The sequence below is a fragment of the Eptesicus fuscus genome, chromosome 14 (assembly GCF_027574615.1).
Source record: "Eptesicus fuscus isolate TK198812 chromosome 14, DD_ASM_mEF_20220401, whole genome shotgun sequence".
In the NCBI taxonomy this organism is placed as follows: domain Eukaryota; kingdom Metazoa; phylum Chordata; class Mammalia; order Chiroptera; family Vespertilionidae; genus Eptesicus; species Eptesicus fuscus.
In genome coordinates this window covers 72556418-72573648 of record NC_072486.1, presented here as the reverse complement: position 1 = coordinate 72573648, position 17231 = coordinate 72556418, and the positions used below count along the sequence as shown (strand labels likewise).

Genomic DNA, 17231 nt, shown 5'->3' with positions numbered 1-17231 from the left:
TGATCAGATGTGTGGTTTTAAAGGTAATTCTGGCAAAGAAGCATGGAAGAAGGTGAATGGGGGTGGGTGGGTGAGGGGGGTTGCTGGTGGTGGTAGTGTTGGTTGTGGGGAAACTGGAGGCAGGGAGCCCAATGCCTTGTTCTCCTTGAGAGATGATTAGGCTATGAGAGGTAGAAGCTATCTATATAAAGGCCTAAGCGACGCTCAGCACAGGTGCTGCTGAGCTGCAGTGACTTGGCAGCTGCAGTTCTCAGGTGACGCACCCTGAACCAGAAAGGAGGGAGCTCGATTGCGGGGTGCATCACCCGAGAACTGCCCTCTCGCAATCCGGGACCCCTCCAGGGGATGTCAGAGAGCCAGTTTCCGCCTGATCCCCGCAGGCCAGGCGGGGGGACCCCACCGGTGCATGAACCAGGCCTCTAGTCTTAAGATAATAGAGAGATGTGTTAGATCTGAGACATACCTTAAGATTTTGATGCACTTAAGACTTAATTCCCTCTTAAGTCTCTGCTTTGGTCACTTGGATTAGTGTGTTCCATACCTTAGTGTCTCTACAAGGCCTTTTAAAATCAGATCATCTTCAGTTTTCTCTCTTGACACCAGTCCACACAGAGCTTGCACTCCAACCATACTGAAGCAATTGCAGCTCCCAAGAGATCATGCTCTCTTGCTTCTGTGTCCAAGCACATAGACAGTTTCCGAGCCCAACCCCCATCCCTGGCCGCACACCTCTTAGAGGCAATGATGAGTAAGATGGGACTGACCCTCCAGGAGCACCTAGTAGATATCAGAAAATTGTGATTCAACTGAGTCATATTTATGTTCTTCTTTTGAGATTTACTGACAGCAAAAATCCAGGTCCCAGGATGTTCATTTAAACTGAGCGGAGAATCCTATCACAGGGAATCCGGTGGGTCAGTCATCACATAAAATGGTTCCTGTACACAAGTTTTTGTTTGTTTGCTTGTTGAACGTATGAAGTTCTCAGTTTCTTTTTAAAAAAAATTACTGATTTTTAGAAAGCCAGGAAGGGGGAGAGAACCGTCAATTTGTTGTTCCACTTATTTATGCATTCATTGGTTGATTCTTGTACGTGCCCTGAATGGGGATTGAACCCACAATCTTGGCATATGGGGATGACACTCTAACCAACTGGGCTACCTGGCCAGGGCCTGTACTGATGGTTTATTCTGAGAATCCAGGCATCATTGTTAGATACAAAAGTTGTTTGGTAGTGTTCTGCCACAAATAATTACAAAATATGTGTGTGTCAATTTCTCTTATCCTTGCCTGTGTCTCACTGCTGTAGTAGATCACGTGTGTGAAGAGACCAGTAGCTGTGGGGCTGGAATTAGTGAGAAGATGAGAGTAGTTAGTTCTATGATGCATGCCATAAATAGGTCCTACATGTCAAAGTTAAAGGAGCTTGTTTTATTACAGTGAAAACTACAAGTAAGCAAAACAGTATTTATAATAAAATATTCTGCTGAACGCTCAGAATTCTAAAAGTCTTGGCTGTAGATTGGATAACCTGCAATTGCTTTATTACCATCTAATACATAGAAAGTGAAATGAGTTACAGACAGAAACAGACTTTAAATGTTCACTTGGTTAAAGACCACATTTTATTTAGCACCGACAAAAAACGTGTATGATTGACTTCTTGTTTAAAGTAGCCAGTTCAAAATAAGCCAAAATTACCCCAGAGCATTGTGTGTATCATTAAAAACGGGCCAAGCATTGTTTGAATTGTGACTGCTCCCCAAATTGGAGGATAAACAAACATTCTTTCAAGACACTTCTTTGGAAAACCCCCATGCTGTTTCAAGGAAGACAAAACCAAGGTAAACAGCGTGTACAACCCAAGTCTTGCCTGAGAGTGATTTCTCTTCAGGCCTGCAAACTGGTGACAGGAGCACATTCGCCTTTTTTCTAGTTGTCGGGGAGATGGTTCATTCCCGAGGCCCAGAGAAAAAAAAAAAACAGAGTGCGGGGTTCAGGCCCTTGTGCCCTGGCATCCACCAGATTGCAACTGAATTCTTGTTTCAGTTTAAGGTAAACTGCTCCATGGCTCTGTGCCTCAGTTTCCCTCTCTGCATAATGGGCGCTATTGGAGGATTACACTAGATTATACAGACCTTGCAACTGAATTCTTGTTTCAGTTTAAGGTAAACTGCTCCATGGCTCTGTGCCTCAGTTTCCCTCTCTGCATAATGGGCGCTATTGGAGGATTACACTAGATTATACAGACCTTGCAACTGAATTCTTGTTTCAGTTTAAGGTAAACTGCTCCATGACTCTGTGCCTCAGTTTCCCTCTCTGCATAATGGGAGCTATTGGAGGATTACACTAGATTATACAGACCTTGCAACTGAATTCTTGTTTCAGTTTAAGGGAAACTGCTCCGTGGCTCTGTGCCTCAGTTTCCCTCTCTGCATAATGGGCGCTATTGGAGGATTACACTAGATTATACAGACCTTGCAACTGAATTCTTGTTTCAGTTTAAGGGAAACTGCTCCGTGGCTCTGTGCCTCAGTTTCCCTCTCTGCATAATGGGCGCTATTGGAGGATTACACTAGATTATACAGACCTTGCAACTGAATTCTTGTTTCAGTTTAAGGGAAACTGCTCCGTGGCTCTGTGCCTCAGTTTCCCTCTCTGCATAATGGGCGCTATTGGAGGATTACACTCGATTATACAGACCTTGGAGCGGTGCCTCGCCTGCAGGAAGCCCTGCACACCCGTTGTGGTTGTGTCCAGAGTGGCCCCTCGGCCGGTCTTTCTAAATATAAGCATAATAAAAATAAATGGCACCAGCCCGCGAGGGGGCAGGGCCACGTGACCCCTCCGGAGAGCCACTCGCAGGGCCTCCTGAGCATTAGCGAGGGGCTGGGACGGCCGGGCGAGCGCGCGGCTCCGGGCGGCGGCGGCGGCGGCGGCGGGCTGGGGGGCGCTCCGGGCGGCGGCGGCGGCGGCGGCGGCGCGAGCGGCGCCTCGGCCGGTGAATCATCGGCAGACACCGGGAGCGCGGCCGCCGGGAGCAGCGCGGAAAATGGCCGAAGCGGGCGCGGGCTTTCTGGAGCAGCTCAAGTCCTGCGTCGTGTGGTCCTGGACTTACCTCTGGACCGTGTGGTTCTTCATCGTGCTCTTCCTGGTCTACATCCTGCGGGTGCCCTTGAAGATCAACGACAACTTGAGCACAGGTAAGGCCGCGCCGGCCGGCCGGGCCCTCCCCCACCCGGAAAGTTAGTGCAACTCGCGCGGGGCCGCGGGCCGGGCGGGCGGGCCGGGGGCGGGGGCGGGCGGGCGCGCGCGGGGCCCGGGCTCCGCCGCCGGGGCCACCTGCCGGGGGCGCCGCGCCTCGGGCGGCCGCTGGCCCGCGGGCCGTTTGCGAACGGCCGGCCGCCTTCCCGGCCCCGCGACCTGGAGGAGGAGGCGCCGCGCTCACGCCGCGAGGCGGGCCCGGCAGCGGCGACGGCACCGCGGCCCGAACCGGACGCCCTCCCGGCGGGCGACGGCGGGGGACGGGGGTGGGGAGCGAGGGAGCCCTCGCGGACGCCCCTGGGGTCTGCGCGTGACCCCCGAGGGACCCCGACCGGGACCGCGTCCTTCCTCACCCCTCTCGGCCGCGGGTGCTGGACGTGCGAGGGGTAGTCGGCGAGGCGTCGGTCCCCGCCGGCGGGGCTCGGCGGCCGCGGGCGCCCCCTGGGGTGCTGACGGGGTGCCCGTCAGCGAAGCCCCCGAAAGGGGCCGTCCCGGAGGCGCGCCCCGACCCGCCCGAGTGCGGGCCCCTGGGGTTTGGGGTGGGCGGGGCGTCGCTCCGAGCGGGACCCGTAGGGATTCCCGCCGGTGTTGCTCCGGGTTGGGGAGACGGGTTGGGGTGACGGGTTGGGGTGACGTGTCGGGCTCCCCAAGGCCGTGGCGAAGGGAGACGGAGCGGGCGCGCAGGGTTTAGGCGGCTGCTCAGTGGCCCGCTCCGCTCCGCTCCTCGTGAGGCCCCGAGGTCCCCCGCGGTCGCACCGTCATCAGAACGGAATAAACTCGCCCACCGAGCCCCTGAGAAACAGCCGCGGAGAAAACACACCACCTCCAGAGACAGTTCAGGAACGTGAAGTGTATTCTGCGGGGAGGGGGACAGCCCTTCGTGAAGTCTGGAAATAGTTGTGGGACTAGATATATTTTGCATTTTTTTTTTAAATTAATTTCCCAGTACTTTGGGAAATCCTTACAGTCCTGAATGTGTGTCTACGCCATGTCTGTGTCTGTGTCTGTATATGTATATTTCCTACCTAGTGTGTGATGGACGCTCCGGGAGGCCGGGTCTGGAGATGCCTTTGCTTTCCTGTGTGGTGTTGGCTCGCGGACACCGCTGTCCGCACTCTTGGGATGAGGTCCTCCCTCACTGCGCCGGGAGGCACAGTGCTTTTCAGTAGAAACCTCAGACATCTTCACCACCTTAACCTGAACTCATGTTCACATTTACATTGGTTTCATCGAGTCCCCTGGGTAGGTACCCCTGCCGAGCAGATAGGATTCTGCACCCTGGAGTCACTTACCCCTTTTTGTTTTTCCCTTCCCCCTCCCTCTCCTCACTTACCACCTTATTTATTTATTTATTTATTTATTTATTTATTTATTTAATATTTTATTGATTTTTTACAGAGAGGAAGGGAGAGGGACAGAGAGTTAGAAACATCGATGAGAGAGAAACATGATCAGCTGCCTCGTGCACACCGCCTACTGGGGATGTGCCTGCAACCAAGGTACATGCCCTTGACCAGAATCGAACCTGGGACCCTTGAGTCTGCAGGCCGACGCTCTATCCACTGAGCCACACCGGTTAGGCTCACTTACCACTTTAATAGTCACTGCTCAGTTCTTGGATTCAGTCATCCCATGGACCATGGCTTTCGGGCTTTTCATCTGTGAGAGTGGCTGCTTGTCACAATACTGCCTTCCTTGCTTTATGTAAATATATCTCTAAGGTACCTTCTAGCCCTGACCGGTATGGCTCAGTGGATAGAGCGTCGGCCTGCGGACTGAAGGGTCCCAGGTTTGATTCCAGTCAAGGGCCTGTACCTTGGTTGCGGGCACATCCCCAGTAGGGGGCCTGTAGGAGGCAGCCTATGTTTCTAACTCTGCATCCCTCTCCCTTCCTCTCTGTAAGAAATCAATAAGATATATTAAAAAAAATGATACCTTCTAGTCCCAAAGTCCTATAATTTTAAGAAGTTCATTGAATATATGTAGTAAGGGAATTGTATTTATTGGTAAGTGGGTTTTATTTATTTTTCCTCCCAAAAGAGTCATTGTAGGATTTTAAAAATGTGAATGTTTCTCATTTAAAATTTGTATTTCAGAACACACATCTGTATGCTACATTTTCTTAAAGTAGATTAAATAATCATCCATGTGTGTATATGTGTTCATGTACCCATAAAATGCTATATACCAATACTTTATGCAGAACAGGCAAAAAGCAAAAAGTACATGTTGGGAATGTGTATAGTTTTTTTAAGGAAGAAATTATTAGGTCTTCTCATAGCAACTTTAATCTAGCTTTTTTTCCCACAAATACCTTTGTTAATTTGAATAGGTTCATTTCTCATTTGAACTTATAAGAGAAAATATGACGATGAATAGGCCATCTGGGTTGAATCTCACCAGCTACATGATAGAGGGAGACTGAGGCAGTTTTCCACAGTGATGCTAGCCGTCTATTTTCAGTTTGGTTGTATGCACATTCTAGTCATAAAGGAAGGTAAAAGGAGAAGCACACTGAGCAGCTACCCCTGCTGTTTCTGGGAAGAAGTGGGAGAGGCAGGCATTGGGACCTCCCTGGTGGAACTTGGTTCTTTCGGGGAGACCTACAGGGGTTCTCAGGGGGCTCATTTTGCTGCTCCTAAGCCCTGTGGTGCTCTTCCTGTGAGGTGAAGGCAAGTGTCCCTGGAGAGGCAGCTGAGTCTAGAGCTGCTTCTAGGGCGTTGTGGGTGGTGCGGCGGCCTTCTTCCTCAGGAAAGCTGAGGACAGCGCAGCAGGGAGGTAGATCCCTGACCAGGGCTGCCGTGACACAGACCCAGCTCTGCTCTGTAGGGTCGTGGACTCGGGTTGTTCTGGATATCTACATGGCTTGTTTTTCTCCATATCTTGATCACGGATGGCATCTTTAATATTTCTGACCTCATCTGATCATATCTTGTGGTAAATATGCTAAACCCATTAAAATTTTCTTAAATGCCTCCTATGCATAGGACACTGTGACAGGTGCTAGGATGGGAAAGATTATGCAAGTTTGTAAAACTCGGGTTAAATAAGGAGTTTACAGCTGGGTACAACTTCTCATAATGCAAAGTGGAGCAGGGCAAGGCCCTGGGGGCTTCTTATGGACCGAGTCTTGGGGGATGAGGAGAATTCCACGGATGTGAGTTGGGGACACAGAGGATGACCTCCCAAACAAAGGCTCGGATATATGAAAGTGCAGGTCGGATTCAGAGCACTGGGAATCGTGGAATTTAAAACAGTAAAGGAAAGGACCTTATTGAACAACGCTCCCTTTGCAGTTCTCCCATCATGTGTAGTTTTCCAATGAAAAATACCTTCAAGGTTCTCTTCATGCTGGCCTTCTCCTCTACTCCCACCGTCTGGATTTGCTTGCCCTTTATTGCATCGAGCTGCCCTTTAGGGTAGGAACAGAGTCCAAACAATTCCACGGTGTTTGTTAGCCACGCAGAGAAAACTTCAGTTAGGCAACCAAATCTAACAATGAAAAGTGACTTTGAAGAAGGAAAGTGGAGAAAGCAAACATATTAGGAATAGCATGTACTGGTTAGCTTTGATAATTGCTTTTTTGATGCTCTGCCCTTGAGTTGGAGAAAAGAGTGTTAAAATAGTTTTTTGATTTACTGAAAATACAATGAACTTTTAACATGATTTAAAAAACCCTCTGAATTATATAATTACTTGTCACTTTTTAAGTGAATTAACATCCTAAAACAGTGCTTTTCCAGAAGGACAGAAAAGTAATACATAGGAGTAGCCATGCAGGATATAATATATTCAAGAAAAACAGTAGAATAGATTAGTTTAAAAATAGTGCTATAATTTACCTTATATTGTGATGTTGATACCACTTTCTCATTTACCTTATGTTCTGAGATTTTTAGGTGCTGCATTTAAAAGTTTGCATTGCCATTTTTGTACCACACAGTGATTTTTCAATTCTTTCTCTGTTTCCTGGAAAGCAAGTTTTCAAAGATCTTTGAAATTGTATTTCATTGCTTTTGGAAAACAAATGTAATGGTCTCACCTAAACTTAGTGTTGTTTATATTATAAAACGTGTGTGTGTGAGTGTGTGTGTGTGTGAGATTTAAGGTGATAAATACAGATGCTAAATTCTCATTACTGAACTGAAATGGTACATAACTTCAGGTGCAGCTCAGTTTTGAGTATTTTCATACTGGAAATTTAATTAACACTGGCCTTCTTATCTGGAAGGCCTGCTTTCAGTTTACCTACTTCTTTTGCCCCTGCTGTGCCTGTTTAAAATCTTCTCCCATCTGTAAATCCCACCAATCCTTCAAGGACTACCTTGCATGCTGCTTCTGATTGTTTCAATTGAAAGAAATATTTCTTCCAACTTTTACAGTGCATTATCTGAGAGGCATGTTGGCTCTTTTTACCTTGCACTGTGTATCAGTATTTTTACCTTGCAGTGTGTGTCAGTGTTGGTGTGTAGGTATCTCTCTTTCTGTAAATGTGCTTCATAGCTTCTACTAGACTCCTTCTTCGTTTCCCAGTACAATTCCTTGTACATAGTAGTTTCTTATGATTCACTCTGTAAATGAATCTTCAAGTTACTGTGTACCCAGTGAGTTGGGATAGGAACAGTGGAATTGATTCAGATGCGCACCATCTGATTTTCCAGTTTTAGATGGAGGTCTAAAGCTGTCACAAAAACTTAAAAAATTTTTTCGGATAGGTCATGTGCGTCTAATTCATGGTAATCCAGTGTATAAACACATACAAGGACAATTTTCTGATTAATGTCAGCTTTGAGTAGAGGCTATATCCTAGACATCTTAGTTGCTCTTATTTCTGGAGACGTTTTTCTCAGCCACTAATGAAGCAATCTGAATGATGCTTTTGTTTTCTCAGACACTCAGTTTCCATACATGTAAAATGCTAGCTTTGCATTCCTTAAGGTTCTTTCTGGCTATAGGATTCTGTTTCATTGTCTTGGGATAAATTTCATTGAGTACAGAGTATAGAACCAAGCAAATACGTAGCCTTAATATGTTTTTTCCAGTTTGGACTCTTAATTCTTAGTGAAGACAACTCCAGATTTCATGTGGCTTCCTTCGGTGGCTTTCCACCTCAAAAATAAAATCCAGGTATATTACCCTGGCTTACAAAGTCTGATGATCTGACGACCCCTTTCCATCCCTTCTATCTGAATTTCTACCATTCTTCATCAAGGTCACTACCCTCCAGACATGTTGTAATTTCTCTCTCATTCTTTTTTTTTTAAAATATATTTTATTGATTTTTTACAGAGAGGAAGAGAGAGGAACAGAGTTAGAAACATCAATGTGAGAGAAACATCGATCAGCTGCCTCTTGCACACCCCCTACTGGGGATGTGCCCGCAACCAAGGTACATGCCCTTGACCGGAATCGAACCTGGGACCCTTGAGTCTGCAGGCTGATGCTCTATCCACTGAGCCAAACCGGTTTTGGCTCTCTCTCATTCTTAATCAGATTTGCTTGGCCTTATGGCTTTTACTCTATCTGTTCCCTCCACCAGAAAGTTTTTCTGCTTGACTTTTGCATGATAGTCTTCTTAGTAGTCACATCTCTGCTTAAATATATTATCTTCTTTCGAGGGGTTTTCCTTCATGATCCAATTTAAAATGACCATCTAGTCATTGTAATATCACCTGCTTTGAATTCTCTGCTTAGCACTGAGCATGGTTTAGTACAGTGGTCGGCAAACTCATTAGTCAACAGAGCCAAATATCAACAGTACAACGATTGAAATTTCTTTTGAGAGCCAAATTTTTTAAACTTGAACTTCTTCTAACGCCACTTCTTCAAAATAGACTCGCCCAGGCCGTGGTATTTTGTGGAAGAGCCACACTCAAGGGGCCAAAGAGCTGCATGTGGCTCACGAGCCTCAGTTTGCCGACCACGGGTTTAGTATGATTCTTGTTTGTTTCTTTATTTATTGTAGGGGTCAGATGATCAGACTTTGTAAGCTTGGATAATAGTTGTTCCATGTGACAGTAAACTCATTGAGAATAGGACCTCATTTATCTTGCTTTGTCTTATTGTGTATTCCCAGGATCTTGAACAATGAGTATTTGGGCCTAACACATCCTCAGTATTTGTTGAATGAATGAAAAACTATGGCAGTTGGTTGTAGTGACTCAGAAGTAATATTGCCACTTATTGCATACCTGGTTGTTCTAGTCCATTTCACTGACTCTCATTCACTGGTTAATTCATTCATCCTCTGGTTTGTTTAGTCACTCATTTGGAAAAGCACGTACCTGTAAAATTAAAGTTCCATCATTCCTGTCAATTATTATTGGGAGACACAATCTCATGTCAGTATTCCTCCCAGTTTCTGTACTTGTTTTCTGTGCTGAACAATTAATATCCCCTAATATACTGCCAAGTTCACTAATGCTTCCAAGTATATTTTGCTTCCTATGAGCAAGAATCATGCCTGGTTGAAATTAGATCTTAAAAATAAGATCCAGCCTAGCTGGCGTGGCTCAGTGGTTGAGAGTTGACCTATGAACCAGGAGGTCATGGTTCCATTCCCACTCAGGGCACATGCCCAGGTTGTAGGCTTGATCACCAGTTTGGGGTGTGCAGAAGGCAGCTGATTCTCTCTCATCATTGATGTTTCTATTCCTCTCTCTCTCCCTTCCTCTCTGAAATCAATAAAAATATATATATATATATATTTTTTAACTGACATTTTTTTATTGAGGTATTATATGTGTACATATCTTACCATTACCCCCCCACCCCACACCCATACATGCCCTCACCCCCCAGAGTTTTGCGTCCATTGTTTATGCTTATATGCATGCATACAAGTCCTTCGTTTGATTTCATAACTCCCCCACCTCTCCCTAACTTTCCCCCTGTAATTTGAAAGTCTGTTTGATGCTTTACTGTCTCTGTATCTATCTTTTTGTTCATCACTTTACAATGTTCTTTACTATCCATAAATGAGTGAGATCATGTGGTATTTTTCTTTCATTGACTGGCTTATTTCACTTAGCATAATGTTCTCCAATTCCATCCAGGTTGCTGCAAATGATGAGAATTCCTTCTTTTTTATGGCAGCATAGTATTCCATTGTGTAGATGTACCACAGTTTTCTGATCCAGTCATCTGCTGATGGGCACCTAGGCTGTTTCCAAATCTTAGCTATTGTAAATTGTGCTGCTATGAACTTAGTGGTGCATATATCCTTTCTGATTGGTGTTTCTAGTTTCTTCGGATATATTCCCAGGAGTGGGATTACTGGGTCAAATGGGAGTTCCATTTTCAGTTTTTTGAGGAAACTCCATACTGTTCTCCACAGTGGCTGCACCAGTCTGCATTCCCACCAGCAGTGCACGAGGGTTCCTTTTTCTCCGCATCCTCGCCAACACTTGTCGTTTGTTGATTTGTTGATGATAGCCATTCTGACAGGTGTGAGATGATACCTCATTGTTGTTTTGATTTGCATCTCTCGGATAATAAGTGACTTTGAACATGTTTTCATGTGTCTCTTGGCCTTCCTTCTGTCTTCTTTTGAAAATATTCTGTTTAGGCCTGTTGCCCATTTTTTTATTGGATCATCTATCTTCCTTTTATTAAGTTGCATAAGCTGCCTGTAGATGTTGGAGATTAAACCTTTATCAGTGATAGCATTTGCAAATATGTTCTCCCATGCAGTGGGCTTTCTTGTTGTTTTGTTGATTGTTTCTTTTGCTGTAAAAAAGCTTTTTATTTTGATGTAGTCCCATTTGTTAATTTTCTCTTTAGCTTCCATTGCCCTAGGGGCAGTGTCAGTGAAGAAGTTCTTTTGGCATATGTCTGAGATTTTGTTGCCTGTGAATTCCTCTAGTATTTTTATGGTTTCCCGTCTTATGTTTAAGTCCTGTATCCATTTTGAGTTTATTTTTGTGTATGGTGTAAGTTGGTGATCTAGTTTCATTTTTTTGCATGTATCTGTCCAATTTTCCCAACACCATTTATTGAAGAGACTGTCTTTATTCCATTGTATGTTCATGCCTCCTTTGTCAAATATTAATTGAGCATAGTGGTTTGGGTCGATATCTGGGTTCTCTATTCTGTTCCTTTGATCAATATGTCTGTTCTTGTGCCAGTACCAGGCTGTTTTGAGAACAGTGGCTTTGTAATACAGCTTGAAATCTGGTATTGAGATCCCACCTACTTTATTCTTCTTTCTCAGGATTGCTGTGGCTATTCGGGGTCTTTTTTTATTCCAGATGAATTTTTGGAGAGTTCTTTCTAGGACTGTGAAATATGCTGTTGGTATTTTGATGGGGAGTGCATTGAATCTGTAGATTGCTTTGGGTAGTATGGACATTTTAATGATGTTGATTCTACCAATCCATGAACATGGTATGTTCTTCCATCTGTTTACCTCTTCCTCTATCTCTTTTTTCAGTGTCCTGTAGTTTTCTGGGTATAGGTCTTTTACCTCCTTAGTTAAGTTTATTCCTAGGTATCTTAATTTTTTTGGTGCGATGGTAAATGGGATTGCTTTTTTAGTCTCTCTTTCTGTAAGTTCATTATTGGTGTATAGAAAAGCCATAGATTTCTTGGCGTTAATTTTGTATCCCGCTACATTGCCGAATTCATTTATTAAGTCTATTAGTTTTTTATGGAATCTTTTGGGTTTTTTATGTACATTATCATGTCATCTGCAAATAAGGACAGCTTCACTTCTTCTTTTCCAATTTGGATGCCTCTTATTTCTTCTTCTTGCCTAATTGCGATAGCTAATACTTCCAGTACCATGTCAAACAGGAGTGGTGAGAGTGTGCATCCCTGTCTTGTTCCTGTTCTTAGGGGAAATGGTTTTAGTTTTTGCCCATTGAGTATGATGTTTGCTGTGGGTTTATCATATATAGCTTTTATTATGTTGAGGTATGCCCCTTCTATTCCCACCTTGTTGAGAGTTTTTATCAAGAAAGGGTGTTGGATTTTGTCAAATGCTTTTTCTGCATCTATTAATATGATTATGTGATTTTTATCTCTCAGTTTGTTTATGTGATGTATCACGTTTATTGATTTGCGGATATTGTACCATCCTTGCATTCCTGGGATAAATCCTACTTGGTAATGGTGTATGATCTTTCTGATGTACTGCTGGAGTCGATTTGCTAGAATTTTGTTAAGTATTTTGGCATCTATGTTCATGAGGGATATTGGCCTGTAATTCTCTTTCATTGAGTTGTCTTTATCTGGTTTTGGTATTAGGGTGATGCTGGCTTCATAGAAGGAGCCTGGAAGTGTTCCTTCCTCTTGAATTTTTTGGAATAGTCTGAGGAGGATAGGTTTTAGTTCTTCCTTGAAAGTTTGGTAAAACTCTCCTGTGAAGCCGTCTGGCCCCAGGCTTTTGTTTGCCGGAAGCTTTTTGATGACTGCTTCAATTTATTCCATAGTTACTGGCATGTTGAGCTGTTTAGATTCTTCCTGATTGAGTTTTGGAAGGTTGTATTTTTCTAGGAATATGTGCATTTCCTCCAGGTTGTCCAGTTTGTTGGAATAGAGTTGTTCGTAGTATTTTGTAACAATCCTTTGTATTTCGGCAGGGTCTGTTGTTATTTCACCTCTCTCATTTCTGATTTTGTTTATTTGGGTCCTCTCTCTCTGCTTCTTGGTGAGCCTGGCTAGAGGTTCATCAATCTTGTTTATCCTTTCAAAGAACCAGCTTTTGGTTTTGTTGATCTTTTGTATTGTTTCTTTGGTCTCTATGTTGTTTATCTCCGCTCTGATCTTTATTATTTCTTTCCTTCTGCTTACACTGGGCTTATCTTGTTGCTCTCTCTCTAACTCTTTGAGTTGTTGGGTTAGGTAATTTATTACCATTGTTTCTTGTTTTTTTGCAGTAGGCTTGTAGAGCTATGAACTTCCCTCTCAGGACTGCTTTCGCTGTGTCCCATAGATTTTGGATTGTTGTGTTTTCATTGTCATTTGTTGCCATGATGTTTTTATTTCTTCCTTGATGTCTTTGGTAACCCAGTCATGGTTTAATAGCATGCTGTTTAGTCTCCAAGTGTTTGATTTCTTTGGGTTGTTTTTATTGTAGTTGATTTCCAGTTTTATGCCACTGTGATCTGAGAAGATACTAGATATGATTTCTATCTTCTTGAATTTGGAGAGACTTTGCCTATGTCCTAACATATGGTCTATCTTTGAAAATGACCCATGTGCACTTGAGAAGAATGTATATTCTGTGGCTTTGGGGTGAAATGTTCTGAAGATGTTGATTAATTCCATCTGTTCTAGTGAGTCATTTAGGATTGATGTTTCTTTGCTGATTTTTTGTTTAGAGGATTTGTCCAATGGTGATAGTGGGGTATTGAAGTCTCCTACTATGATTGTATTGCTGTCAATCTCTCCTTTGATATCTTCCAGGAGTTTTTTAATGTATCTTGGTGCTCCTGTATTGGGTGCATATATGTTTACCAGAGTTATTTCTTCTTGTTGGATTTCTCCCTTTAGTATTATGAAGTGGCCTGCATTATCTCTAGTTATGTCCTTCACTTTGAGATCTAATTTGTCAGATATAAGTATTGCTACCCCAGCTTTTTTTTCATTTCCATTCGCCTGGAAAACCTCTTTCCAGCCCTTTACTCTCAGTCTGTATGCGTCCTTTTTTTTGAGGTGGGTTTCCTGTAGACAGCAGATATATGGGTTTTGTTTTCTTATCCAATCTGTTACCCTGTGTCTTTTGATTGGGGCATTCAATCCATTTACATTTAAAGTTATTATTGATAGGTACTTATTTGACGCCATTTTTATTCTATACCCCTGTGTTCCTTCTTTGCTTCCTATTTCTTTTCTTTTTTTTTACAGCAGACCCTTTAGCATTTCTTTCATTGCTGGTTTGGTAGTGATAAACTCCCTTAGTCCTTTTTTGTCTGTGAAGCTCCTGATTTCACCTTCAATTTTGATTGATAGCCTTGCTGGGTACAGTATTCTTGGATTTAGACCCTTCCTTTGCATGACTTGGTATATTTCATTCCATTCCCTTCTGGCCTGATGAGTTTCTGTTGAGAAATCAGTTGCTAGTCTGATGGAGGTTCCTTTGTATGTAACTGTCTGCCCCTCTCTGGCCGCTTTTAAGATTCTTACTTTGTCGTTGGTGTTTGCCAACTTAATTATAATGTGCCTTGGAGTCGGTCTTTTGGGGTTCATTTTGCTTGGAACTCTGTGAGCTTCTTGGATTTGTGTGGGTTTTTTCTTCCCTATATCAGGGAAGTTTTCTGTTATTATTTCTTCAAACAGGTTTTCTATTCCTTGCTCAGTTTTCTTTCCTTCTGGCACCCCTATTATCCTGATGTTGTTTTGTTTTGTGTTGTCCCGAAGTTCCCTTAGGCTCTCCTCAGTCTTTCTAATTTTTGTTTCTAGAAGCTGTTGTAATTGGGTATTTTTTTCCATCTTGTCTTCTAGCTCACTTATGTGGTCCTCTGCTTCGTCTAGTCTACTCTTGATGCTTTCTATTGAGTTCTTTACAGCAACGATGTCATTTTTCATTTCTTCTTGGTTCTTCTTCATTTCTTCTTGGTTCTTACTCATATTGTCGAATTTGTCTTCCATCCTTTTCAGCCACTTTATGACCATTTCTCTGAATTCTTTCTCTGATAGGTTGTTTGCCTCTAAATCGTTTACTTCCTTTTCTGGTGATGCCTGCTTTTCTTTCCTGTGGGGGCTATTTCTTTGTCTCCTCATGGTCTCTCTTCTCTGGATGTCTGGTTATATAGATCTGTCTCTCCGGCGTTGATTTAAAGGTACAAAATACAACACAACCAGGCACAACAGACAAGGCACTGAACAGAATTGTATTCACGATATTAATAACTTCCAATAAAGGTAACCACCAGAGAAAGACAAATTAGGGAATAGGAGTGGAAAAGGGAGAGTAAAAAGAAAGAACAACAACAAAAAAATAAAGAGTGTGAATCTGAACTTGGGAAAAGAGCAGAAAGAAAGAAAAAAAAAAAGAAAAGAAAAAGAAAATAAAAAAAAGTAAGAGAGACAAGAACGATACTAAGAGAGAAAAGGGGAACAAACTATATAAATGGGGAGTAAACTCCACTAGAACAACCACTATTCCCAGCAAATTCCAGCAACACGAGCCTGGAGATTAATACAAACTGCAACAGCAGCTAATATCAAGTGAGGCAAGGGAAAACAAAAGTAAAAAACAAACAAAAACAAGGCAAACAAAAGAACCAACCAAACCAACAAAAAGAATAATCAAAACAATCTCATAAAAAAGCATAAAAATTCAATCTAATCAACATTCAAGCAAACAACAACAAAAGGCCAGAGAGAAAAATAATTTTTTTAAGGTAGTGTAGAGAGAGGTTTGTATGGATTTGGAGCAGGGGGTTGGGAATTAGATATATAAGTAGGGTGAAGTTTTAGCAGAGAGTAAACTGAAAAAGTAGGGAAAATCTAAAGCCAGAAAGGGTTAAGATAAACAGGAGACCAAAAGGGGAAAGGTTAGGAGGAGAGTGATGGCATAATGTTAGCTTTGAGATAGGGTAAAACGATTGTAAGGGAAAGATGCAAATCGAATGTAGGACACTAATCCAAAAATAAAAGAAAGAGAAAATCAACTGACATTAAAAAAAAAAAAGTAAAATAATAGTAATAATAATGCTGATTGAAAATAAAAATGTAATAATTAAAAAGGTGAAAATCGAGTGAGGAAAAAGAAAAAAATTTAGTTTCTTAAGTAAAAGATGCAAAAAATGAAAATAAAAAAAATGAGAATAAAAAATTAAAAAAATTGAAAAAAGAATTTAAAATTAAAAAATAGGAAGACTAAGATGTGCAGTAGCGGCTGTCATTCACTTCCTCTATTATTCTGTTTGGTACGCCTGTTTCCCAGTCTGGGCGGTATTTCAGTTCAGCTTCATTCCAGGGCTCCTCAGTGTTGGAAGCCAGTCCTGCTTTTTAAGCCGGCCGTGTCTTAATTTCTCATATTTATTTTTGATTACACCAGAGACAATTAGCGTTTCAGCCCCTGGGTGGCAGTGTTTCTGAATTGACTTCCGGGCCTCTCTAGCTTTTTTTTTTTTTTTTCCCCCTCTATGGCACTCACTACCGGTTTGTGGAGGTGTGCGCCTCAGAGCTGCCTCTCTGATGGTCACACCCAGCTCTGCTCCCCAGGTTCCGAAAAAACAACTTCCCCCTGCAGTCTTTCAGGGCCTTTCCACCTGGGTTTTTCTATGTATTGGGCTTAGCAATCAGAGTCGGAAAGAGCCCAAGTGTGCGGACAGTGGGTCTGTGCACCAGACTAAGGATACTGCACTCCTTTGAAAATTCTTAGTCTGACCCTCTACGTCAGATTAAAATGAGTTGCTTTCAAGAGGTCACTTCTGTTAGCAGCTCAGAAGACCCCCCTCCACATTCACGGATCACGGCAGTTCCAACTGCCGCTGATTTTTCTAGGCACAGACCTCCCGGTTCCTGCCGGTCCTGCGGCTGCCGCGCTTCCCTCACCCACCACGGGGATTAGAAACCACACCTTATTTCAGGTGAAATCTGACCTTTCCGTGGTGCAGTGAAGAGTTCCTTTGAATCCGAATGTTTGCGCAGATAGGGGACCGGTGGTCTGGTGCTCGCAGCAGTTCAGTGTTTGCAGTTGTCGCGGAAAGTCAGGTTTCCAATAAAATCCTCCTTTCCTTGCAAGATGGCGAGGCACCCGGTGAGCCCGCAGCTCCGGGAGGGGACCCAGCCCCTGTGGGTGCTGCGCGGTCAGAGGAACACTGCCCAGCACTCCCCCACCTTCTCCTGGAGTCCAGCTGTCCCTTGGCTTGCCCACATACACTTCCTCTGCGACCCTCTGCTTCTCCTACTCTCCGCCCCAGGACCAGACTCCAAACCCGACTCTATTCCATCGCCATTTTTTCCAATAAAAATATATTAAAAAAAATAAAGAGATCCAGTGTAAATCTGTAGAT

At 43.4% G+C, this 17231-nt stretch overlaps 1 protein-coding gene and 1 long non-coding RNA gene across 8 annotated transcripts in view; one reads left to right on the top strand and one right to left on the bottom strand.

The window, feature by feature from the left end:
* Positions 1–1429: 1429 nt before the first annotated feature.
* LOC114226734 (uncharacterized) lies at positions 1430–3203 on the bottom strand. The gene is made up of 3 exons (XR_008558065.1): positions 3119–3203; positions 2704–2782; positions 1430–1932 (listed from the first exon to the last, which is right to left on the bottom strand). It is a non-coding gene; the product is annotated as an uncharacterized LOC114226734 (long non-coding RNA).
* The window catches only part of ST7 (suppression of tumorigenicity 7), a 308974-nt gene continuing 294735 nt past the window's right edge, over positions 2993–17231 (top strand). For 4 of the 7 annotated variants that reach the window (XM_054725931.1, XM_054725933.1, XM_054725930.1 and 1 more), the window contains exon 1: positions 2994–3203. In XM_054725931.1, coding sequence (XP_054581906.1) covers positions 3053–3203 — 151 coding nt within the window. In that variant the 5' untranslated portion in view covers positions 2994–3052. Of the gene's footprint in view, positions 3204–17231 lie in introns of all 7 variants that reach the window. The other 3 variants (XM_054725936.1, XM_054725935.1, XM_054725934.1) reach the window with 2 other exon arrangements.